General features: G+C 37.3%; 1 protein-coding gene across 3 annotated transcripts in view; it reads left to right on the forward strand.

Moving 5' to 3' along the window:
* LOC145694962 (nuclear RNA export factor 1-like) overlaps positions 1-25,589 on the forward strand; it is a 120,116-nt gene that overhangs the window by 60,770 nt on the left and 33,757 nt on the right. For all 3 annotated transcript variants that reach the window (XM_081771775.1, XM_081771774.1, XM_081771773.1), the window contains exons 8-11: positions 141-250; positions 7,031-7,067; positions 14,618-14,946; positions 17,712-17,883. In XM_081771775.1, coding sequence (XP_081627901.1) covers positions 141-250; positions 7,031-7,067; positions 14,618-14,946; positions 17,712-17,883 — 648 coding nt within the window. The remainder of the gene's footprint in view (positions 1-140; positions 251-7,030; positions 7,068-14,617; positions 14,947-17,711; positions 17,884-25,589) is intronic.

The following is a 25,589-nucleotide window of genomic DNA, read 5'->3' on the forward strand; positions in this document are numbered from 1 at the left end:
TACTTTATTGCTGACTTACCTAAGCCTATGGTGGTAAAGTAGTGCGTAATTGGATAAATATAATTTGAGGTTGAACTAAAATAAATTAAAACATTCTTATGGTGGAATATGTTTCATTGTACCTTTCTTTCCGTTTGTAGATAGAAGATGTTGAGACATTTAACACAATTAAAGGCTGCTCAATCAAAAGACTGATACTCAAAGGAAATCCATTGACTAAATTATTTAATGGCCCTGAAAGTTATTTCAAGTAAGTTAACAATACTTTTTTAAAAAAGCAATTGAGTTAGCATTATTTAAAACAGTCAAAGCCGTTTACATTGAATTTTAGACATTACGTAAATTTAGATTAAATATAGATAGCTATCAGTTTAATGGAAACACCTGAAATTGAAACACGTCAGTTATCTGAATTGACAACTGTCAGGCTGCAACCGCAGCGCCAGGCTGTTAGTAGTAGTTTGTTACGAGAAACCCCGTATTATGTGAGGAGCAGTAGAACGGCATATGCATTGAACTGAGGAGACGATGGCTGGGCGAACTCTGATCCAGAAAAAGGAAAATTGTTAATGCTTGGTTATGTGGTCCGAGCGTAAGGAAAGTGACAAGTGTAATGAGTTCGTCACGAGGGACAGTGTCCAAGGTCATGACGGACTACAAAATTCACATCGTCAAAGAACAATGGTCGGAAGAAAATCGTCAGTGACAAGACCCGCCGAATATTAAATCGGATTGTCACTGAAAGCCGTCGTGCAACTGCGGCACAAGTGACGAAGGAACTCAAACAGTACATCCCACAGCCGGTATTGACAACACAGTCCGCCGCGAGTTACATTACATTGACATACAAAGTCGGATTGCACAGGTGAAACCGCTGATTAAGGAACATAATGATATTCCACGACGCCAATGGTGTAGCGAACGTGCAATATGGACCGCTGATCATTGAAAACATGTGATATGGTCGGATGAGTCAACGTTCACCTCAATTCAAAGTACGGGCCGTATTTCTGAGTGAACGGACCCCCAAAGAAACATATGATCTGCTGTGTTTCCGCCTACTGTGAAACATGGCGGCTGCTCGGTGATATTGTGGGCCGCTATATTCTGGTTAGGAGTCCTGTGCTGACAGGTAGCATCACTGTTCATGATTATGTCGCCATTTTAGGAGACCATGAGTATCCTATGGTCCAAATGTTGTTTCCGGGCAATGACGCCATATTTTAAGACAATCATGCACCTATTTATATAGCTGGAGCTGTTGTGACGTGGTTTGAGGAACATCTGGTTAAAGTTGAACACCTCCTTGACTCGCCCAATTCCCAGACCTAAACATAATTGAACATGTGGTCCATTTTGGAAACACAAATCCGGTGCAAGTTTTCTGCCTCCGTCGTTTCTCACGGAAGTGAGTTTTGTTTGCATGCGGAATGCTGTAATATTCCACCTGGTGCTTCAATGACCCCATTCCACATCACTTCTGAGCTTTCGAAGGGCGAAAGATGGTCAAACTGCGTATTAATTTGGCAAGTTGCACATTTTCAGGTGATCCTATTAAATTGATACGTATTTGTTACTGGAAAATTGTACTAAGCTTGACATTTAGCGATGTTTAAGGAACTAGATTTTGGGCAGTTGCGGTAACTTCAAAAAACACTTGTTGCTACAGACGATTATTAATTTGATATTCATAATTCATTTCCAGCGATTTTTAAGTTGGTGCGTCACGTAGATTTCTGTTAATATGTGATCTTATTATTATATCTATTTGAATGCTTATTTTGATATGGTTTTGTCTATTTCGTGATCTTTAGCACAATCAAATATCTATTTATTAATCACATCTCAAGGTTAATGCCAAGTAATGAATCTTAGCCCTGTAGTTTGTAATCTAACATGAAAACATTGCCTTCACATAAGATAATGATGTCTAAAAAGAAGTACTTCATATATATCTTCAGATTTCTAAAAAATGATAATTTCAGACGTCCAGTTATTCAAACTTTTGTATTGAAGCGAGTGTTGAAGTGGTAGGGTACCATCAGAAATAGGGATGATCTTTTCTGCCTGTAATTGCAACTGTTGAAAAATATTGTGTATTGCCAACAATGCATGTGCTGATTCATGTCTTCTTTAACACTTACAACTACATCATTTGTGGTCTTGTTTTGAAAATATGTTACTCCTGTTAATATTGAAATTTGGTCATTGCTCCAGTAATACCCTTGTTTTTCTTGTGGCAGAATCACAGACCAGTTCTCTGCAAAATCACAGTGAAGCACTGAACATAATTGTTCAGCCTCTACAGGTCGTTTTACTTCTGCAGTGTGTTGTTGTTGCAATTTCTTATGATGTTAGTGTGTTATTACTTTCACTGTCCATTTTCCAAGTTCGTCAATAAAGATACTAATGGTAACTGTTTTCTTAATGAGTTTATTTTTTTTCCCGTGATGCATATGTAACCTCAGAAGATTTATCTGCTGTGCTTTCCAAACCAAATATCTATAAGGCGAGTCTTCCACTTCCAGGGAAGTCACAGTATTTCCTAAACTAAGCAGGTCTCTAGATGGATGTACATTGTAGTGCATACAGTTTTGATCTTCCAGTGTGAAATAGTGAATGTTTCTTCTTAGATATGCAGGGTGTCTATTGGTCACGAAAGTCACGAAAAAGTCACGAAATCAGAAAACGGTCATGAAAGTCGAGAAAAAGTCACGAAATTTAGCTTTTGGGTCACGATTTTTTTTTATCTGTACAAATATAAGTAGAGACTAGAAAAATTTGTTCTATAAAACGTCAAAATTCACCGCTAAAAATGTCTATAGTCGGCTTTAAACACTTCAATTGCAAGCGAAGCACTTTTCTATCTCATGCATGGAAATTTGGCGTAATTCGCACCCAAATTCAAACGAGCGATCGAGATTTTGCCCTTCTTGAAGAAATATGTCAATCAAGTATCTTCAAAACCTCCGGTGACACACAAAATTTCCACGTTCTATAGAAGTTTTTAGCGGACTACCTGCTACAAGCGAAACTTTCATTTTTGCAAACAGTAACATTAAAACTAGTACACTATCTGACAGATTTTCAATCGGACAAGCCTCTTTACCATTCGTGTTTGACGAACCTGTATTCTGTGGTTCGCAGTATTGGTAATCGCTTCTTAAAAAAGAGTGTAATGTCTTCTGTTAAGACAGCAAGCAGCTGGTAGCTGTGGAGTGGATGTGACAAAGACAGAGAATCTTCTGAGTGTTAGGTCAGTAGATATTGGATTTGATGCAACAGCAACATGCAAAGGAATACAAGAACTTCGAGTTCTTTCTTTCAGAAAAGATTGCAGAAATTTTCTCGTTTCTTTGTTTACATCATTAATTAATCAGAAATCACCATTTCGCAAGATTATGGTGAGAGGATCATCGTGCCTTTCTCCGTATGTGATGACAAATAGTTCTTTGAGAGAATCTGTATTATTAGTGTTTTACAAGAACTGACCTCGAAAAGCCATGTAGCTTACGTCAGAGCAGATTAAATTAAAGAAAGTTATTTATCGTTGTGTGAAAAAAAAAAAAAAAAAAACATATATTCAAGAAGTATGTAAGTCGTTCAATTGGAAAAAAGACAGCTTAGGTGTTTTTCTTACGAAAATTTTCAGTCATGATAAAAAACTTGTATAATTTTCTAAGTACACTCAACGTTTGTTGGAAATAGTGCTGTAGAAAGAGGATTTTTTGTCAACAAAGAGTGCTTTGTGAAAACTCTCTCTGAACATTCTTTGATTTCCCAACTTGTTCATATTGTGCCATACTATCCATTGGAGTTTTACATATGGTATCGGTAACAAAATCTACTATCATGGCTGTGGGAAATATCGCGCTGAAATGAATGGAAGCTTTGAAGCAAAAACGAGATAAGGGACACGAAAGACAAAATAAAATCAAGATGGAAGCAGAATACCGTAAAGAGTTGAAGGAGAAGAACAGAAGAGTGTTAAAACAGACCGACGAGTAAGTTGAAGCACTTCAGAAGAAAAAAAAAACCTTAAAAAAGAGATAGAATTCATCAGTATAACTGTTTGCAATCAGCGTGACATTTTTGAAGGATTGCTAAGGATTTGTTAATATATGTACTACATCATGTGTTTTTAGATATGTAATTTTAAGATTAGTGGATTTATAAGTGTTTGCTGTTGCTTATTTACCTAAAAAAGTAAGACTATATGCAGTGAATATACTGAAAGTAATGCGAGAAGACACAAGTCTAGGGAACAGCCTTTGAAAGTAGAAATAAGATGAAGAGAAATGCTAAAGAATATAGGTACTGTTCTTAATTTGTGAATGTTACGAAATTTTATGGTTTGGTAAAGAAAAGGTCACGAAAAAGACACGAAATTTCATTTTGGAATTTTAGTAGACACCCTGATATGGCGAAAATTTCTTTAATACTCCAAGTCATGTATCTTTCACGTTCACAACTTTTTCTCTTCCTGCTATTATAGTGATAACAGTTCCATTTATCTTTCGAATAAAATGACGTGCAATTTGAACATATGCTTCATTCAAAATAATTATAATAAGGATCTGGTTTTCCAAACACTCCTTTTGCAATTGTTTACCGTGTGTTTTGTTGCAGATGGAATGTGGTGCAATATTTGTACATTTGAAAGGAACACTGGGATCATTGTTAGGATTTGCATGTTTTCATTGTAGGATTCACACATTCACACAGTTCAACAGCTGAATTGATGTTTGATATGAATTCCCGACAAATTGCACAAACTTTTTTTTTTTTTTGGGGGGGGGGGGCTCAGTTTCTTCTGAAGATGGAGTTGTTACATTGAAGAGTTTGGTCAGCTTTTATTTGATGTACTCACCCACACCAGCCGTAATTTCGCTGTGCTTTCTTGATGCATACAGTTTAGGACTTGACTGACTATGGTTTCTTAACGGGACCAACACCAACCTCTATAACTGACTAATTCAGGGAATGTAATTCTTCTGCAGATACAGAATCTCCATCATCACACCATGGGAGACTTCTCGTTCAGTTAGTGTTATTGTTGATATTCTGTCAAAGCATTTAGAACGCAAAATCATCTTTGGAAACATCCTGACTTTGGAACAGTCTTGAGATGAGCACACTTATTCCCAACCTGAATAAAATCTGTTTCTTTCTTTTTTTTCCTTTTTCTTTTTTTCTTTTTTTCAGTCTTCTATATCACTCTTTTATGGATATGCAAACAGCCAGCTCACTTCATTCCTGTGGTCCCAGTCAGAAGACATCATTCCAAACTCAGTCCTTTCCACAAAACACTCTACAACTCAATCAATCAGCAAGATTTTCAAAAACTTACAGCTACTATTATACCACAAATTTGGTGAACTGCTCTCTTTATCTGTTGACAACTGAACTGTGAATTTATGTGTCCTCTCTTTTCCATGCGAGGGGCCGCGGTGGCTCAGTGGTAGAGCGTTCACCTCTGGTGCTAGGGGTCTCGGGTTCAAACCCTGCTGCCGCCAAGTGAACTTTGTGGTGGACAAACACCGTGTGCGTGGGTTTTCTCGGGGTTCTCCCGTTTCCTCCCACTTTCTTCATTCCACCATTTCATTCATTACTCATTATCACCGTCTCCTTTAGCCTAACCGGCATAACCGTGGGACGTAAAACTCAAAATTTCATTTCATTTTCTCTTTTCCATGCTAGGCTAAACACGCAGAATTATCTGGATGGTTCCAGAATTATTTAGAAAGTTCTGTTACATTCCAAAATTATCTCTATGGTTCCAGAATGTTCAAAAAGTTTTGTTACGTTTTGGAATTATCTGGATGGTTCCCGAATATTCTAAAAGTTACTGTTTCATCTGTAATTATCTGGATGGTTCCAGAATGTTCTATAAGGTTCTCTTATATTCTGAAATAATCTGGATGGTTTCAAATTATTCTAGAAGGTACTGTTACATTCTGAAATTATATGGATAGTTCCAAAATGTTCTAGAAGGTTCTGTTACATTTTAGAATAATCTAGATGGTTCCACATTGTTCCAGAAGACCTTTCATGATTTGGAAAGTTTTATGTAAAGAAAATCCAGAAGAATGAAAAAATTTCACCAGTTCCAATTTAATTTATCATTTTTATTCCATCACATAGAGTACATTGGTCCGAGAATGGAACTTTTACACAACCATTATGAAAATTCCGTAACCAAAGTGGCGTGTTCTCCTTTTCGTGATATGTAGTACCCTCACCCGTAGAGATACAGCTTCGGTACAATTTTCAGAATTTTTCGAATTAGTTTTTCTGATTAAAAAAAAAAAAAAAAACTGCAATCAAAACATTAACTAGGTTAAAACAGGAACACTATTTAAAACCTGTTAAACTCAAAACTGAAAGTTTTCCTTTTCAGAGAATGTTGTACTGCATAGTACTGATCAATAGTAAGAAAATTAAAATGTTTGGTATTGGTATTAGTGAGATTTTTAAAATTATTATTCGAAAAAAGTCAGAAGGCTGCAGCATGAAAATTTTGGTATATATTTCCAAACAAAAGATATAATTTGTATCAGTAAGTTTATTTTTCAAATAAAACAGAAAGCAACAAAATATCGTGAACCTTTTCAGAGAAAGAACATTTTAACACTTGATGGACTGTATCTCGGGTCAGTTTTTCGTATTTTGGACAAAACAGAAGAGACGGATTTCTTACTTTGTTCCGAATTTTAACATCTGAGACTATCAAACTCTCTCCTACCTAAATTGGATCTATATCATATAAATTTGCCAATATGCACATCTTTATAAATGGCTATGAATCCATTTGTTTAGCATCTTTAAAATACAATGAATGAGCAAAACAATGTTGTGCGTTCTTTATAAATCCATGCATTCATCATAGAAACCATGTTGTGTTACTTGGCAATAGATTCATATTTAAGCAAATCATTATAGTCCATAATTTCCAAATAAATCCTTTTTATATTTATTGTCTTACTACTTTGACACCTGTTTCTTAAAATAATTTTTATTTCTGTTACAGAGAAATGAAGAAGTACTTTCCAAAGCTGGAATGGTTGGTAAGTTTTTGTTTGTGACATTAATTCATGTTGTACAACACAGGGCAAATTGTTTTCCGGTTTTCTTCCTTTTTTCATTCTTATTGTAAACAAAAGAAAAATAAGTAAAATATAGCAGTTTAATACGTAAAAATAATACAATACGATAATCACCATTTTCGAGGCATTGCTTGTCATGGAAAACATTTAATTCTGGTGTATAATGTGAGAATAGAGTAGCAGGTATTAAGCAAGTGACAGACTGTGTAAATCTTCTCCGCACTTCCGTTAATCAAATCACTATGAATCGTGAAAGGCTGCAAGCCTGACAATTCAATATTAAGTTACAGAACAGAACTGAACTCCCTTTCCCGCACTCTCAACAAAAAATTTGGGTTGTTACAATTAGAATTGAAATGTTCGTTTTTAGTCCATTAGCCCAATGATTGAACTGAAGTCACGGAACGATATCACAAACTCTGTACATGCTCAGAAAGCAGGCTGGGTTACCCAGTCACTCAGGAAGCAGTTGAATAAGGTCATGTAAAAGTACACCATGAAGAATACAACTCCGAAGGATTTTACGTTATGAGTTCAAACTGGAACATTCTGCACATCTAGCAGCAAACACTTAGAGTGCATTTGAGCTAGGAGTGGTAATGAAGACATCACACGTCATTGGTTTGTTACATTACGTGCCAGTGACAGAACATTCAAAAATGAGTACCGCGGTCACGACCGACAACGTGTTCTGATGAAGTTCCTCAGTAACACTGCAGAAGCAGATTCTTGGAAAACTGCTTCTCAATTGTAGAGAAGTTAAGCATACACCATACCACTGTCGTTCAATGGGTCTACTCAATAGGTAAAGTGGATAAGTTTGGTTGATGGGTGTGACAAGTTAGTACGGGGCAACAAAGCTCGCCATCTAGATATGTGCAGTTCTTTGATTGTAGATATTAGCCGGGGAGGTCTTCTTCATCGGATTATTACTTCTGATGTAAAATAGATCCACGACAATCCTAAACGGCCAGGACACTAGTTGAATCGTGATTAATGTCCAAGACCGCTTGCCAAACCAGCTCTCCACCCGCAGAAGGCGTTGTTGCTGGTATAGCTTTGCCTTTGGTGGGCGCACTACAATGTACATCCATATGCTGCTCAAAGGTTGGTGCAGACTCTGAAGCAGTTGCAATATGAAACTTTTCTTTAACCACCATGCTTTGCTGACGTCTCTTCCGTCTGCCACCTCTTTCTGCATCTTGATCACTTCTTGGCAGAGATCTTCCCTTATGACCAGGCGGTGCAGCGTGTTGTTGAGCACTTATTCGTATTGCAGACTCTAGACTTCTTTTATGGTGTACTCCAGTCATTAAGTGAGCGATGGGGTGTGTATATTCCTCTTGACTAACCAGTTATTGTTGATTTTTTTAGTGACATACGTCAATGGAACATTTCAATCCTAACAACCTAATAGATTGTAACGAGGCGCATCCAGAAAGTAAGTTTCCAAAGGGCGGTAAACACAAAGAAGACAGTGACATTTGAAACATTTATTGTCACAGTTTAGCGTAGCAGAAACTACTTTCCAACATAATTACCACAAGAATTCAGACACTTCAACTTGTATAATATAATGTCATAAAAATTAGCCACCTGGGAGTAGAACCAATGTATGACTGCTGTGTGCAATTGTTCACCACTATCAAAATGCTCATCGGGCAGGAATTTCTTGAGGTGTAAGAAAACATGAAAATTACTCGCAGCAGGATCCGGACTGCACAGTGTGTGGGAAACACGTCACAGTGGAAAGACTTGAGATGATCGGTTGTCACCCGCCATATAGCAGGCTCTTGCTCCGAGCAACATTCGTGTCTTCTTACACCTCAAGAAATACAGAGGTTGGACAATAAAAAATCTAAAGCGTTTGCAAAAGTGTGAAAATCATGCCTAGTATAGTGTGGGGCCTCCTTTTGCGTCTAAAACAACTTGGATCCGACGTGGAATGGACGTATACGGCTCCTGAATCATGTGGAATTTTGTTCCATTGTTCCTCCAAAACATGCTCCAGTTCCTTAAAGGATGCTGGCGGAATGAGACCGAACACGCCTTTCTAACTCAGACCACAATGGCTCAATTATGTTCAGATCGGGTGATTGTGGGACCCAGGGGAGGTGTGATAGCTCCTGGTCATGCTCCTCAGACCACGATTTCACCGTTTTTGCAGCGTGACAGGGTGCCAAATCATGTTGGTAGATGCCATCACCATCAGGGGACAATTATTGGACCATTGGTAGAAGCTGGTCCCCCAAAATGGCCTCATACGCCTTAGCATTCATCATTCCATGCAGGGCTATGATGGGACCTGCAGAAAACTACGAAATCACTGCCCATACTGTAACAGAACCACCCCCCATGCTTTACAGTTGGGAGCAGACAGTCTGTATCATAGGCCTGCGACGGTGTTCTCCATACGTAAACACGACCAGTTGTTGGAACAAGGTGAAGGTCGATTCATGCGACCACATTACGTGTTTCCACTGCTCATGAGTCCACGCCTTGTGGTCCTTGCACCACTGGATACGCCTCTTCGCATTTACTGCTGTGTCCAGGACTTTGGCGATAGCGGCCCTGCCATGAATTTTCATTTTATGAAGTTCCCGTCGCACCGTTTTCGATTAAACCGGGTTCTGTAGGCCAGAATTGAGTTCAGACGTAATTTTCATTGCAGTTGTCTTCTTTTTAGCTGCTACAATGCCCTCCGGTCCCTATCTGACAGGATTGTCTTTCGACCACTGTTGTGTTTTGCAGACGTCGTTTGTCCATGAATTGTGTATGCTCTCGTGACATTGGACACAGTGCCTTTCGATACCCCCATAATGTCGCCACTGTTGCCACTGAAGCTCCAATCAGACTGGCACCAACGATTATGCCTTTTTGGAAGCCTGTCAGGTCGCCCATTTTACCGCACCACTTTCACATCACGACACTCACAGGTGAACTGGTTACCGCTGACGGAAGAGGAAGGTCCACATTGAAAAAAAAAAAAAAAAAAAAAAAAAAAAAAAAAAAAAAAAAAAAAACGATCGGAAACTGCAACACCTGTTGTACAGTGGAGGGCCAAACTTACATGTCCTGTATGAAGTGTTTTTAGATTTTTTTGCCCAACCTCTGTACCTGTCCGATAAGCATTTTGATAGTGATGAACAACTGCAAGCGGCATTCATGCACTGGTTCCACTCCCAGATGGCTAACTTTTACACATAGTAATACAAAAGTTGATCCCCTAGTAATACAAGTGTCTGAATTCTGGTTGTAAATATATTGAAAACTAGTTTGTGCTGTGCTATATCTGTAGCAATAAATGTTTCAAGATCACTGTATTTTTCTTGTGTGTGTGTGTATGTTGCCCTACGGAAACTTACTTTTTGGGTACACCTCGTAACTTTAAATTTGTTCGAGGGGTGCAGATTTTTTCTAATAAATATCTGTTGTAGAATCACGGAAATGTAAGTCTCCTTCCAAAACACTCTCAAATGCTATGTTTTACTTAAAAAATCATTATACAGAATACTACTTCTTTAATGGACATAGATGAAGTAGTTTTATTTATGTAATAATCTTGCATATATTTGTGTTAATATCTAAACTTGTTTATTACGTTTGTGCGAATGAAGTATCTGCTTTGGTGTCTAGTGCAGCACCTCAGCAACACAATACGTAGATGGACTAAGGCCACTTGTCTAACGTCATAACCTTAGTACATCTCCAGCAAACAGGCTGGAGTACCGAGACAGTCATTAGGCAGTGCTTTGTTGAACAGGTTCGTATAAAAGTGCACTATGGAGAACACACAATTACGAGTGACTTTTCTTTACGAATTCAAATTAGGACTTCTACACAGTAAACTGCAAAAGACATTTGGGCTAGGAATGGTGAATGAACGCAGAATACGCCTCATGGGGAATGGCCAACGTCATGTTCTGGTGATCTTTTTAGGAACCTTCTAGAAGCAGGTTTCGAAAAAGTATTGTACCATTGCAGACAGGTTCATAGCCCATATTTTGTCATTCGGCGGCTCCTTACAATCTTTAAAAGTGAAAACTTCAAGAATTATGAGTGGCAGACAAGTTGACATCATCAACAAGACTCGCCGTCTAGAGATGTGCAGTTCTCTGAGTGTAAGGGATAACCTAGAAAGTTTCCTGCATTGCATTGTCACTTCAGATGAAAAACGGATGTGCTACGAGAATCGTAAACGGTTGGGACAATGGTTGGACGGTTTCCTAAACCATCTCTCCACACAAAAATGGTGGTGTTGGTGGTATAGCAGGAATGATCCTTTATTTTCTTTCTCAGACGAGGTGAAACTATAATTGCAATCATTGCAGTGCTGAACTAGATGAAGTGCACCATAAACTTGTCCGCAAGTATCCAGCAATGATAAACAAACATAGTGTCCCCATATTGAATGACAGCGCACACTCACATATCGCACAAAAGACGCTGCAGTCCGTCCATGAGTTGCACTTTGAAACCGTTCCTCATTCACCGTATTCACTCGATGCCTTTCTCACTAATTGCCCCTCGTCCAGCATCTTGATCACTTCTTTCGAGGAAGACCTGTGATGCATTTTACGGTCGAGGAATATTATCATCGCAGATCTCAGACTTCTTTCGCTACGGAATCCAAATCGTTGACTGAGGGAAAGCGGAAGTATATGGTTGCAGGCAGTGACTATTTTGATTAACATTTTATAGTTTTATTTATTTATTTTTTCCCTTTCGGAAATGACGCACCTGAAATGTAATTTCATTCGTATTATCCTAATACTTCAAATTGTTATTCCTGAATGCAGTTGCATTTTCAAGTTTTCGGCTATCCCCTATATCAGATTTATCCTAAATTAAAATGGACGGTTGGACGAGTGATAAGGAGAATAACTTACCTTTTTAGATTTTAACATTAGACAACATAGTAAGAAGTTTGTTACCAGTGTCAATCAGGAGCCCCCGGTAAATTATCCCCACTGCAGTCCACTGTGTATAATTACGTAGATCCGCACATTCATTATCATCAAATCTTATTGCGAACTCTAAGGCTTTCTTTGTTGGAGCCACATTTAAGGAAAAAGCTAATTATTTATTGAGGATTGGTAGTTTGAATGGATATCGTATCTGCTTAATTACAGAGATACGGCCAGGTAAAATATAATTTAGGTCTTGGAAGACTTGAAATCGGGAGGATGATCAAGAAATGGGTTAGAGACTGAGATTGTTGATTAACATTTTCTTATAGTATGGTTCATGAGTTCAAAGATTTTGGCAAAAATATTACCGAATTTAACATCTATTATACGTATCGGCATGAAATATCAGGAGTCTACGGGAAAAAATGCTGTTTGCTAGGGAGGTTATGTACTTCTGGTTGAAAGAAATTCAAAAGTGCGTGTTAAAGATTATCTTAGGGATTCAGAAACAGATCTGACGACAGCTTCTTTTCATTTGATAAGAATGTAATTGACATGTTAAACACATGTGAAATACAGGTGTTAGGGAATTAGTGAGCATGTTAGCGGAATATACATGTAAAGTACATCGCATTAAGTACTATACATGTGTCAGGACTTGCATATGTGCATGACGAACTGGAGACTTGGTGCCTGAATATTACATGTTTCCTACACCTGTAACATTCACTCCAAACAACCTTGTTCATGGCATGCACCAGTTTAACCTATTATTGGCAATCATGGTGATTGCATTTTCCGTTTACCTGCACATTGCATATAGGTGGGTTCACACTTCGCATGTACACGAAGATAATACAGGCAATGTATTCAGTTGTAATCCCATGCATTATACATGTGTCAGGACCTTGCATAGCGAATGTCGAACTGGAGACTTGTGCCTGAATATTGCATGCCTTCTATGCCTATAACGTGAATGTTTAGCTCCAATCCACCTTGTTTACCACACGTATCTGTTTAATACATTTATTGGAAATCATGATTATTGCATGTTCCCGTTCACCTGTACATTGCCTTTACATTGCACTTCGCATGTACACGAAAATGATAAATGTAAAATAGCATATTCTACATCATGCGTTTTCCATGCTATACGCTAATACATGATACTTGCATGTAATGCGAATGTCACACATGTAAATTACATGTTGATAAACAGGCACCTGCCGTGTACTTTTCATTCTTACTGTATTGCGAATGTTATCAACAATCCACTCAAGGTACTTTACATGCACATATTCCCTCCATTTACTTGCATGTGGGTGACTACGTGTACATTACATGTTCTCATTTTAATGTACAGGCTCTATACAACGCGTGTTTCCGTGCAAAATTTCCAACAGAAGTTTAATACTTTTTCGACATGCATATCGCCTGAAGACAGTGTGCCTGTAATATTTTCTTTACATGTGTTTTCTCCGAAACAGGCGCCTGTATAATGCCTGTCAAAATCTCATTTCTTTTTCATTAAAATGCATATCGTAAAAGGAGATAGGCAAGACTTCAAAATGTACGCCAAAAATAGTGTCTCATGAGCCACATATGTTTTAGAGATGTTCTTGATGTACAGATTCCTTATTAGGTAGGTGATCACATGTTTCAGCTTTTTCGAAGAACTCTGCTTCTAAGGGAAGAAAGAGACAACTTCCATAAAATTTTCAACGTTGAGTCATTATCACGGAAAAATGGCTGAACTGGTTGAAATGAATTTCGGAACATAGCTCTTGGCTTGAGCCAGTTTATTATCATCCTTCAAGTAGGCAAATTGACATGTGAGCTTCCTCGTGGCTAAGCGGTTAGCGTACGCGCCTTTGGCGCGGAAGAACCGGATTCGATTCCCGGCGGAAGCTCATGTGGTTCGATTCCACGTTAAAGTGTAGGTCACATCTCATATAGCCTCGCTGCTGAACGGAACGCTAAATTCACAAATCAAATCAAATAAGTTGACATGTGTATCAGTGTCTTTGGAAATTCTTCTTGTAAAGGGAGAGGTGGAGGTAATTCGCTTACTATCTTAATTTCTCAATTTACATTTGCAAAATGGCAGAAGTGAAGAAACGTTTAACCTGTTTAAAATGGATTTTTGAATATAGCACTTGAGTCTACTTGAGTTTTTGTCATTATGCTTTGACCGAAATACGTATTCCAAGTGGAGGGAAAGGGCGTTTAAATATTTTGCAAAGAATATCAATACTCCATCTGAAATTCCGTGTTGAACATAGTTCATATTTACATACTAGCTAAAAAATTTTCTCCTGTTATTTAGAAATACACAGCTTAATTATTCGCGCTTATGTGGTTGGTGACGACAGTGAAGGTATCATTGATGTTATTTCAACTTTTTTCTTACATTTTCATGCAGTCTAGTGTGTATATTCTTGTGAGTTTATTGATAAGATTGCTCTTCAAGGAGATTACATAATGTATCGTAAGTTAGTTTATATTGTTACCATTTCAAGGTTATACTTTAGTAGTTATGTAATGTAATGCAATTAATGTTCGATGTATGGAGGCTAATACATTTTCCCACTGTTTTAACAGGATGGCATCGTTCGAGTAATTGCGAGCAGTAAGCCAGCAGCAGGATCGAAAACAGAAGACTCAAAACAATTACCTACCTCGAAACCAACCAATCAATTGAAACAAGATGTAGGAGAGAAATCAGAGACACTGATATGTGGTGTGCGATCAACACGTGGTTTTCTGTGCGACCCTAACTGTAAGAAAATTGTAAGAGACTTTCTTGAAGCTTTCTATATAGCGTACGATGAAGACAACAGAAAAAATATTGGGAACTTGTACGATGATAATGCTATGTTCAGTTTTGTATATGAAGATCCTCAAGAGAACGAACTGGGGAAAAATACGAAGTAAGTAAATCATTGAAATTATACTAGTAAATAATAGAATATTGTTTATATATTCTTCGTTGATGATAATATCAGGTCGTCTAAAGAAAATTGAGCCTTTTGCACACGAGATTGCTTTAGTGTACAAAATTTAGAGGGTATATGAATCGCAGTGGATCAGGCCTAACGTCATTTGACAGCTGATAATTGAAGCTAGTAGATGTGCAAAAAATGTTGGGATTCTTGTAATCAGATGTAACGTTTTGTGCCGTGAAAATAAGTGAAAACTGCGCTATAGTTTAGTTTTATATCGATAAAAGCGCAAATGCTGCACAAGCCCATGAAAAAAAAAATTGTGTTGGTTATGGACAAGATACATTATCAAAACCAATTGGCGAAAGGTGGTTCAGTCGTTTTCGTTCTGGAAATTTCGATGACCAAGATGCCTCTCACAGTGGGCGACCAGTCACAGGAAAAGTGAATGATATTCCGGCAAAAGTCGGACAAGACCGGCAAGTAAGCAGTCATGACACCGTTAATGACCTAAGCATCCATCACCAAATAGTGTTAAACCATTTGGACAAAGCTGGCTGTAAAAAGAAGCTCGATGTTTGGTTGCCACATGATTTGACTCAAAAACTTTCTCAATCGAATTTGTATCTGTGAATCTCTACTGAAACGGAAGGAACTCGATTCGTTTCTTAAACTGTTAATTACGAGTGATGAAAAATGAATAATCTACGACAATGTTGTAGGAAAATATATCGTGGTCGAAGCGAGAAGAAGCTTCACTCACTTTCCCAAAGCCTACACTGACGCTGAGAAAGTTACGCGGTGCATATGCGTTTGGTGGGATTGAAGTGCATTGTGCATCACGAGCTCTTGCCGCCGGCAGAACGATAGACTCGAGCTTGTACTGTCAACAATTAGCATGAATATAATTTAAAAGAAACGGCCGGAAGTGATCAATAGAAAGGGTGTCATGTAACATGCTGACAACGACGGACCATATACATCTTTAATTACACGACAGAAATTGAGAGAACTTTGCTGGGATGTTTATAAGAGTGAGTCATAAATCTTGCAATATCTTGGTGCACAACATACCTGTAGTTTATTACAGTACAATGAAACCAGTTTAACATTCAAAGTATACCACCTTGTGTTGGACTCTCTGCAGACACCTTTCTTCCAGTTCCTCGATACCACTTTGGTACTACGTCTTGTTCTTGGAGGCAAAGAAGTCATTCACTGCTGCTTCCACCTCCTCTAGTTGGTGAAGCACTAAGACTTCAGAAAATGCGCCATAGACTGAAACGGGTAGTAATCCGAAGAGGCAAGGTCAGGAGTACATGTCGAGAGCGGCATTAGTTTGATGTCTTCAAGTTCCTGCATTTTTGTTACGTTTTTCGAGCCGAGTGTGATTTTGTATTATTCTGTTACAGCAGGGCGCACTTTCAGTTCACCAATGCAGGATATTTTTTGTGAAGCGCAGGATACATCCGATCTAACTGTTCAAAATAAAGGTCAACATTGATGTACGACCATTTAAGACGAACTTCAAGTGAATTATCCCCTCATAGTTCCACCACATACAGATACAGAACATGACTTTATTCTTGAAACGGCCCTGTTTGACGACCGGTTCTTTAAGTTGGCCCTTGCTCAACCGCTGCTTTTGCACATCGGATTTCAGAAAAATAGCCACTTTTCGTCGCATGTGACGATCCATTTCAAGAAACACACATGGCGCGGATTTTGCAGCAGCTGTCGGCATGCTTCCTCTCTCCTCTGAGACTGAACTGGGTCAGCTCGTGTAGCACAATACTGCAGCTCGTGATGGTTTCCTCGAGCTCATGAAGGTGACACACTGGAACATGCCAAGTTGGTTTGGAATCGTCGTGTGCTGGTGGATGGATTTTCCTCAATGGCGTGTCGTATGACTTCAAAATCTGTTATCCCGGGGCGGCCAGACCTGCAACTTGCACGAAATTTGTGAAACTAATGAGTTGCTGTGCCGTGGTTCACTTCGCCTTCTCCTTTCTCATGATAAATGTTTTGAGTTGCTGCTGCAGCGTTATACCCGAGTTCGAATTCACACAATATCTACTCACGTACCAGCCGTTATTGAGAACTCATCGTTACTGACACTGAAAACTAGGTGAAGATACTGACGGGATAGCAGCTTCTGTGTTAAATGTTCCGCTTGCCATACTACCACTTGGGCCAGTTTGACCTTGTACTTATGATCTATCACGGCGTGTATACGGCCTGCTGTTTGGGTTTTGGATATATTACAAGACTTATTTCTTGCCTTGGTAATTCATTCACCGTATAGCTCGAATCTGGCACTGTCATACTATCGTTTGTTTCGGTCTCTGCAGAACTCTGAATAGTGTTAAGGTAATTTGTAAAGAGACCTGCAAAAACCACGTGTGTATGTGGTTTCATGAATTCACAATAAATCTCTTAATTTTGACCTCCAAAGGCTCAACTTTTTAGACATCTTGATAAGTAGAAGGTTGAATATGCTGATGTGTAATGTTTGTATTTGCCAAAAAATGTATGATCTATATATAAAACTTTATATAAAATTTTAAAGCAATTTATGTTTTACGCATTTATTTTCTGGGTATCCAGATTTAAGAACGATAGAGACATATTGGGAAGAAAATAGGAATATCATATCATATACAGTATATATATATATATTGCAAAATGAATTAGGAAATATCATGAACCCATGGATGTTTATTATCTGACTAAAAAATTGCAATTCTTTGCAGGACAGCGCAGTACCTCGAAAATAACAGGAACTTGAATATAATAAAATATTTCTATCTACTTGTGCGCGAACGATTGCATTATGGAAAAACGGAAATAACGAAACTCTTAACGCAATTGCCGGCAACAGAACATGATCCCGATTCCTTTTGTATCGATGTATTGACGTATACGGTAAGTTCCTCAAATTTTTTATTTAAAAATCGTCATTGAATTGATTATCAAACTAAATAAATGGCAAATCGACATACTTAGAAATGGGGTGGTATCACAATTTCTCGATGGTGATACAGGGTGTCCGAGAAGTCCTTCCCTGATTATAGAAATTGATAACTCAGGCTAGAAATAAGATAGAAATATGAAACTGGTGTTGAATTGTTTACAAACTATAAAAGTTTTTGTCTGTGTTGGTACACGTGTACCAGATCTTGAAACCCTGCAGCAACGAATAACCACAGTCGTTGCATCGATCCCTCCAGTGATGTTGGCTAATGTGTGGATGGAAATTGAATATCGCCTAGATGTGCTACGTGCTACCAAGGGTGCTCATGTGGAAGTGTACTGATGTGACCAAAACTTTTATAGTTTGTAAACAATTCAACACCAGTTTCATATTTCTATCTTATTTCTAGCCTGAGTTATCAATTTCTGTAATCAGAGAAGGACTTCTCGGACACCCTGTACTTACTTCTGCTATCTTATACGAAACGTATTACGCATAACTAATACCTTCGTGGAAATTAAAAGTCAAATTGACACAGCTATCATTTAATTTAACAAGGGATTTATCATATTGATATATGTTTGATAGGTAGCTTATTTAAGATTCTATATTTTGAAATAGTTACACATATGCCACCGTAATTGTTTTGTTGAGATATTTAAGAGCTTCTGCTCCCTACGTCATTCACACTTCGAAAACACGTTGTTGGTCTGTGAAGTTTTAAATTTCTTGTTTTTCGTAGTTATAGTTTCTTAATATTTGGATCTGACTGAAATGTTAATTTCGGATGTTGATTAGTCATCACTCTCCGTTTCTTGATAATGTGACTCTGTAGTCACTTATGGATGTAATAATCTTCCTCGGTTAATGTTCTGGTTTCTTGTTCAAATCCTATCCTGTTCAAATTCAGTACTTACGTATTATTATACTTCTGTCGGCTTCATGGTTTCCATTATTTCTTCTGTAATTAATTAATTTATATTTATTTCCCTTGGCTAGTCTGTGTTGTTTTAGACCTATCTACTTCAGACTTCATTTTTATGTCTGTTGATAATATATCAGTGATCATATAGATTCCTCAGCTGGTTTTACGTGCTGGCATACAGTCTGTCATCATTCATTTAGTTACGTTATTTTTTAATTCTGTTTGTTTCTTTACTTTCATATTGAATCCATGTCTGGTGTTGTTTAGTAGTTCATACAGTGGCTCGAGTCCTAAACAGAAAAGCAGCGGGCTTAGGCTATCTCTTTAGTTATTCATTTTCTGAATTATATATCTTCTCTCGCTGATTATATCGTTCAGGCATATTGTTGTATTCCATTTGCTTACGTTGTTTTGTATAGAATGTATCCATTTCTCGTGTATCCCGTACACTTTTAAACAGCGTAGGGTCTAGGTGTGCGGTACTGAGTCGTATGGTTGCTAATAGTCATATCTATACTGCTTAATTGTTTCTTCTTTTACCATTTCTTTCTATTGGTTTTCTTTTTTTCGGTTTGCTAGCCTTTCTTATCCATTTTGCATCTTTTAGTGTTGTGTCTTCTATTTCCAATAGTTCTTTCTAGTAGTTTCCTGTTTCTTCTTTTAGTGATTGTTCTGTCAGGTTTTTTTTTTTCGTCACTGTTAGTTTCTTATGAAACATTTTCGTTCTAGTATGAATAATTATTATTCTTTCTTCTTGCTAACCTCCTCTTATATTTTTTCAGTCTACTCTGTAAACTGTGAGTTTTGTTTCAATGTATCATCGTATTCCCGTATGTATTCATTGTGTTCATAGCGTCTGAAACGTGTCTTCGCTTTGTTGAAGATTTTCTACATATATTTCATTAATTGTTTTCTTCCATTACCTCTCTTAGTATTTTACTTTTTTTTTGTTCACACTTGACGTTAATGTCGTTAATATGATGTTACTATTGAATGAGCACAATATGTTACTTCACAAAGGAAGACTAATGCCAAATGAATTTATTTATGCGAGCGACACATTTCCAACTAAAGTGATAGATTTAGAAGTAACGTAAATAATTGAAGCTCTTGTCGAACCGCAATATTTTGTAGAACAACAAATGTGACAGTAGGTGTTTGTAGCTCTATGAGTCGTAAATTTTATGTTAATAAATGCAAAGATTATTTAAAGTTAATCATTTTATGCTTTATATTAAAAAGAGAGGCAATGGACCATAGCATTTAAAATGCGGCAATATTTTCCACGTTTGTGTGATTCCAAGACCAAACAGTATTTTATTAAAAATAAAAGAAATACATTACAAAATATTTCGGCAAGCAACTTCAAATAGTACCCATCCAAAGCCTTCTGTGTATTCATTTTATCTAGTACCCTCTCTCTTTCGCTCACTCATGCTTTCGTTCTTCTCAGTGGGCTGCGAACGAAATCTCTTTATGTAAGCATACCTATTATAGTTGGGAGGTTGCTAATGGAATTGGCTCATTGTTTTACTGACGAATGTTTTCAGTGTCATAAACGAATACTTTTTAGTATGTTTGCCTTTGGCGTGGGAGACCCGGGTTCGATTCCCGGCGGGAGCTCATGTGGTTCGGATTCCACGTTAATCAGTAGGTCCACGTCTCATATAGCATCGCTGCTGAACGGGACGCTAAACTAAAATCAACAACTTTTTAGTATGTTTCTGTAAAGTTTTATTGTTACGCATTGTAAATGAGCCATCCAGTCAGAAGCGTACTTTAACTTCGAGGACATCCTATCAAATATATTCTTCTTTTTTAAAGCGAAAAATATTATAGTTATGACAAAAAATACTGAGTCGTACAGAAGTAGTCAGATCATTATATGATAACGTTATATGATAATAATACATACATACACTAATTTATATACATAAATTTATCCGTTTGGCAGTGTCTATTAATCTACTTCTTAAAAAATTTATAAGAAAAAATACTATTTTTAACTTGTTTATATCTTTGTCATTCCATCTCTGTTCTTATCTAATTTTTATATTAAGTAAGAATACAGAAAGCGTATTAACGTGTCTGTAATATCTATGAGTGAAGTCAATTGTTTTCTTCCAAATAATTGTGATTGACGATTACTTTTTTAATGCTGTACAGTGAGGGCCATGGTATTTTATTCGTGAAACTTATAATAATATTATGTGTAAAACAAATAAATTTAAAAAATTTTCCTGAAACCAGTTATATTCTTTTTATCTGTAATATTTCCTCTCGTACATAGTGACATATTTTTCTTCGATGCCAAGAGCACATTTTTCCCTTTAAAATTAGTTGTTATTAAATACATATTTATCATCTTTAGGTCTAAAGCGGGTAAAATCTACTAATAAAGATACTAGAAATGGCAATATGTGATAAAACGTGTAAACCCAACTTCTAAAATTTGTTATGGTGTACTTAAACTGCTCGTAGTTGATGTATTGTTATCATATTCGAACATTTACTTTTCGAAAACTAAATTTCCATTTTTCTCTTGCACTATATGATAGAAATTTTCAATTAGCAGAAAAGTTTAAACGCCAGGAGTGTCATAGCTCGTAGTACTTTGGGTACGGTGATATATGAGCCTCCTATCATGCAATAAGCAGTAAAGTAGCATAGAGCAGTTTGCGCCATGTAAGGTAAAGGAGTGGTAGCAGGGTGGAAAAAAATCATGATTTTTTTAATAAAAATCATTTTAGTTGATTTTTTTTATTTAAATCGATTTTTTTGATTTAAATCAAATCTTTCTCCTCGTATAATAGAAGTCGCGAACTGGAGAAAAAACATTAGGAATTAATATTAAATGACAATTATGCCATTTTAGTGAAAGTATTTTGGTTTAATTTCGAATTAATCCTCAATCGTTAACCTATTTCAATCCGAAACAATATTTCTTAAACATTAAGGAAAAAACGTACAGCAACGTTTATCAACATGACACTTTTCTTTTCACGAAAGTTCCTGATATTTGGCAGGAATATATTTTAAAAAAAATCGAAACTAGCCAGCGGCACGAAATACATGTAAAGCACATAAATTTCGCCTAAAATTAACTAATTAACTCTATGGCCTATGGAACCCAGAGGTTCAATGCCGCCTTCACGGAAACTCTCCACTGACTTCTATCCTTAGCCAACTGGATCCAGTTTCTATTTTGTATTCCTATTTCTGCGAGATTCATCTTAATATTGTCATCCTATCTGCGCCTAGATCTTCGTAACGGTCGTTTTCCGATTGGTCTTCCAGTTAAGAATTTGAAAGTATTCCTATTTTCTTCCATCCTGGCTACATGACCTGCCCACCTGAGTCTCGTAGACTTGATGACCCTAGCAATGTTTGGTAAACCGTATAAATTATGTAGTTCCTCGTTATGAAGTTTCCCCCATTCCCGCTCCTCTTGGGTCTGAATATTCGTCTCAGGATCTTGTTTTCAAATACTTTCAGTCTATGTTCTTCCCTCAGAGTAAGCGACCATGTTTCGCAACCATACAGAAGCAGGGTGTCTACCAGTCAGGGAAAGTCAGGGAATTTACAGGGTCAGGGAAAATGTCAGGGAATTTCATTGTGTCAGGGAAAAATCTTTTCCAGGCTGTGAGGGGTGAAGGAATGCCACTAAAATAGTCATAAATTACAGGTAAATGAATTGGTTCGTTTGTACTTTTGTAGAATATTGTATAAGAATATAAACAATGGTGAAAACTAACAGTTCACTTTAAATATAAGTTGGGGGCGCGGTGGCTCACTGGCAGAGCGTTTACCTAAGGTGCTTGGGCTCCCTGGTTCGATCCCAGCTCGCGCCGTGTGGACTTTGTGGAGGACAAACAGCATGGTCGTGGATTTTCTCGGGGTTCTCCCGTTTCCTCCCACTTTCTTCATTTCATTCATCACTCATCACTGTCTCCTTTAGTCTAACCGGCATAAACATGGGATGTAAAACTGAAAGATTTCATTTTCATGATTTAAATATAAGTTACTTTTCATGAGTTACTACGAAAAAAAGAATGACAGAGTCAGGGAAAATTATAATTTTGTCAGAGAAAGTCAGGGAACTTGATTATGCTTGCTTGCTAGACATCCTGAGAACAACAGGCATATATATTTTAATCTTCAAATTCCTGGACAGAATTCGTGACAAGAGATTTTGAACTGAATAATAACACGAATTCCCTGCTTTTATTCAACTTTTAATTTCTTCGTAAATATCGTTTTAGTCTGTTAATATTGATCCTAGATATTTGAAAGAATCCACTTTATCAAAAGTGTTATTCGATATTTTAATGCATCCAAAATTGCCGTATTACGATCCCGAGGAACTTCTATGTATTTAGTACATAAATTTCGCCTAAAGTTTTTTTTCGGAAAGGGGATCGGGCCCCTCTAAATACACCCCTATTATCTGGAAACAAACAAATAGACGTGGACATAAAAGAATTTTTGTCTTAAATGTCGATGGTGATTTCTCCCTTGGAATAGTTAACGATTTAAAAACCCTATGTTATGAAGAGAAGAAAGCAGGATTCTCCCGTTACCCGTACAAAACGAGATTTTCCCTAATCATCCTCTGCATGATAATCGTTTTCATACTGTGCTGTACACACATTTGAGTCTCATTGTATTATCATTATTATCTTCCATAATCGAAATAACAGAACAGAAACGAGATTTTACGTATCCTCACTTTAAATTAATTTATTTCGGAATTTGATTTAAATCAACGATTTTTATTAAAAAAATCAAGTGATTTAAATCTTGATTAAAATCATGATTTAAATCAGACTGATTTAAATCAATCCACCCTGAGTGGTAGTGCCAGCAGCAAAAAAATATTTTCAAAGATTTTGGCCTGTAGACAAGACTCGTCGAATGCCAAGAAGTAGGATACCTGTAACTATGCATATCTATGCACTTATGTAGAGCCCTGTACCTGCTCTTGGACGTTAATAGAAAAGGTTGATGACCGTCCATACATCTGAAACCTTCATCATCTGTCATCTCCAACGGGTTGTTTTTCTTTTCAGGCAATTGGAAATACTTCGTCAGGAGTTGAGCCCAAATCAGAAGAAATGGCTCTTCCTTCGTTATAGTGGTGGCAGATTAATGTCTTTGGCAAAGTCACAAGATTGAGGCAGTTAGTAGTTTAGATAGATCTTTTGAAGACATTTTTTAACGTCCGATGATTATACTCCGATGCTAAGAGAGACAGTTATGATAATGAACAAAATGGTGGCATGAAGAAAGTGAGAGGAAATGGGGGACTCCACATGCACTCTGTTTATTCAGCACAAAGCCTACTTTTGCGCAAATTGGGATACATTATCATATTGTGTTTAGTGCTGGAGGGCAGCCTTGTATTACATGATCATACTATCGCTGGCTATAAAGTATAGCAAGTACACTATGTACTTTCTGTGATTACCTAGGATGAATTGGATGAAGAGCACTTTTATTCAATTCGACAATTTTTCAGGTTACAAATCATGCGTATTCTGCCAGATCACTTAGAACTTAGCTTGGCTAGCCTTGAAATACTACATCATCTGGCATCTGTAATTCAGTCATTACACCACGCAATTTTTTACCTGTTTCTTTCTCTAGCACAGTTCTCACAGAGTACGCAACTCATATGTCTTGTTTTAGTGTTTTTTCTTTCGTCGAAGATAGGTTCTAATCCATTTACTTGTGAGCTCCTTCGTGGCTAAGCGGTTAGCGTACGCGCCTTTGGCGTGGGAGACCCGGGTTCGATTTCCTGCGAAGTTCATGTGGTTCGGATTCCACGTTAATCAGTAGGTCCACGTCTCATATAGCCTCGCTGCTGAACGGGACGTTAAACTCAAAATCAACTCAACTCAACTCCATTTACTTGTGGTATCTTGACAAGGCCATGAGTGAAGTCAGTAAAGCAGAAGTAAAGTGTTGCTTTCCATGTAGTTCAGAAAAGTACATAGAAAACTTAAATATACAGATTTAGAGTGAAGAAGTAGATTGAGAATTTGTTTTAGGTTACTAAACACTGAATACAAGAACTGAGTGAAAAGCTTCTTTAGGTACTCACTTGGGCTCTTTAATTAATATAGGAGTTATTGCAAGTTATCTTTTCGGTTAGAAATACTCATAATGACATTCATAATGATAAATGAAAGTAGTATAAGCGGAAAAGAAAAAAATCAGAAAAATTATATTTCACATCAAAATTATTTTCCTTTGCAGATTTTTGTTGTTTGTTGAAATTTGTCGTTCCTTTTCACCACTGAGACAATATGAGATGCGAACATGCAGTTTAAGATGGAACCCGAACCACTAATGATGCATTGAGATTTCAAATCTCTCCCACTGGAAATCGATTCAGGGACCGTGTGCACCAATGGCGCGTGCGCTAACCATTAGATCAGCATGGAGGGCTTTTCCACTTTAGAGATGTTTATTGGTATGCCTCTTTGTTATTCAACACGCATTAAGAGTGCAGTCAAGTTCATTCTGTGTACGTTGTAGTATATCATTACGCAATAGTTTCTGTGATTCGTAATCCCAGATTATGCATGGTGGTTTATACGTGTGACTTTTATACCCTACTTTTAATGGACACTCAGGAAAGAAGTCACAGGACGTAATATCTGAGAAATGTGAGGCCAAGGGAAAACAAAACTATCGATACAACCAGCACTGCCAGTTGATCTGTTTGAA

Source organism: Thermobia domestica, chromosome 9 (assembly GCF_964235325.1).
Source record: "Thermobia domestica chromosome 9, izTheDome1.hap1.1, whole genome shotgun sequence".
In the NCBI taxonomy this organism is placed as follows: domain Eukaryota; kingdom Metazoa; phylum Arthropoda; class Insecta; order Zygentoma; family Lepismatidae; genus Thermobia; species Thermobia domestica.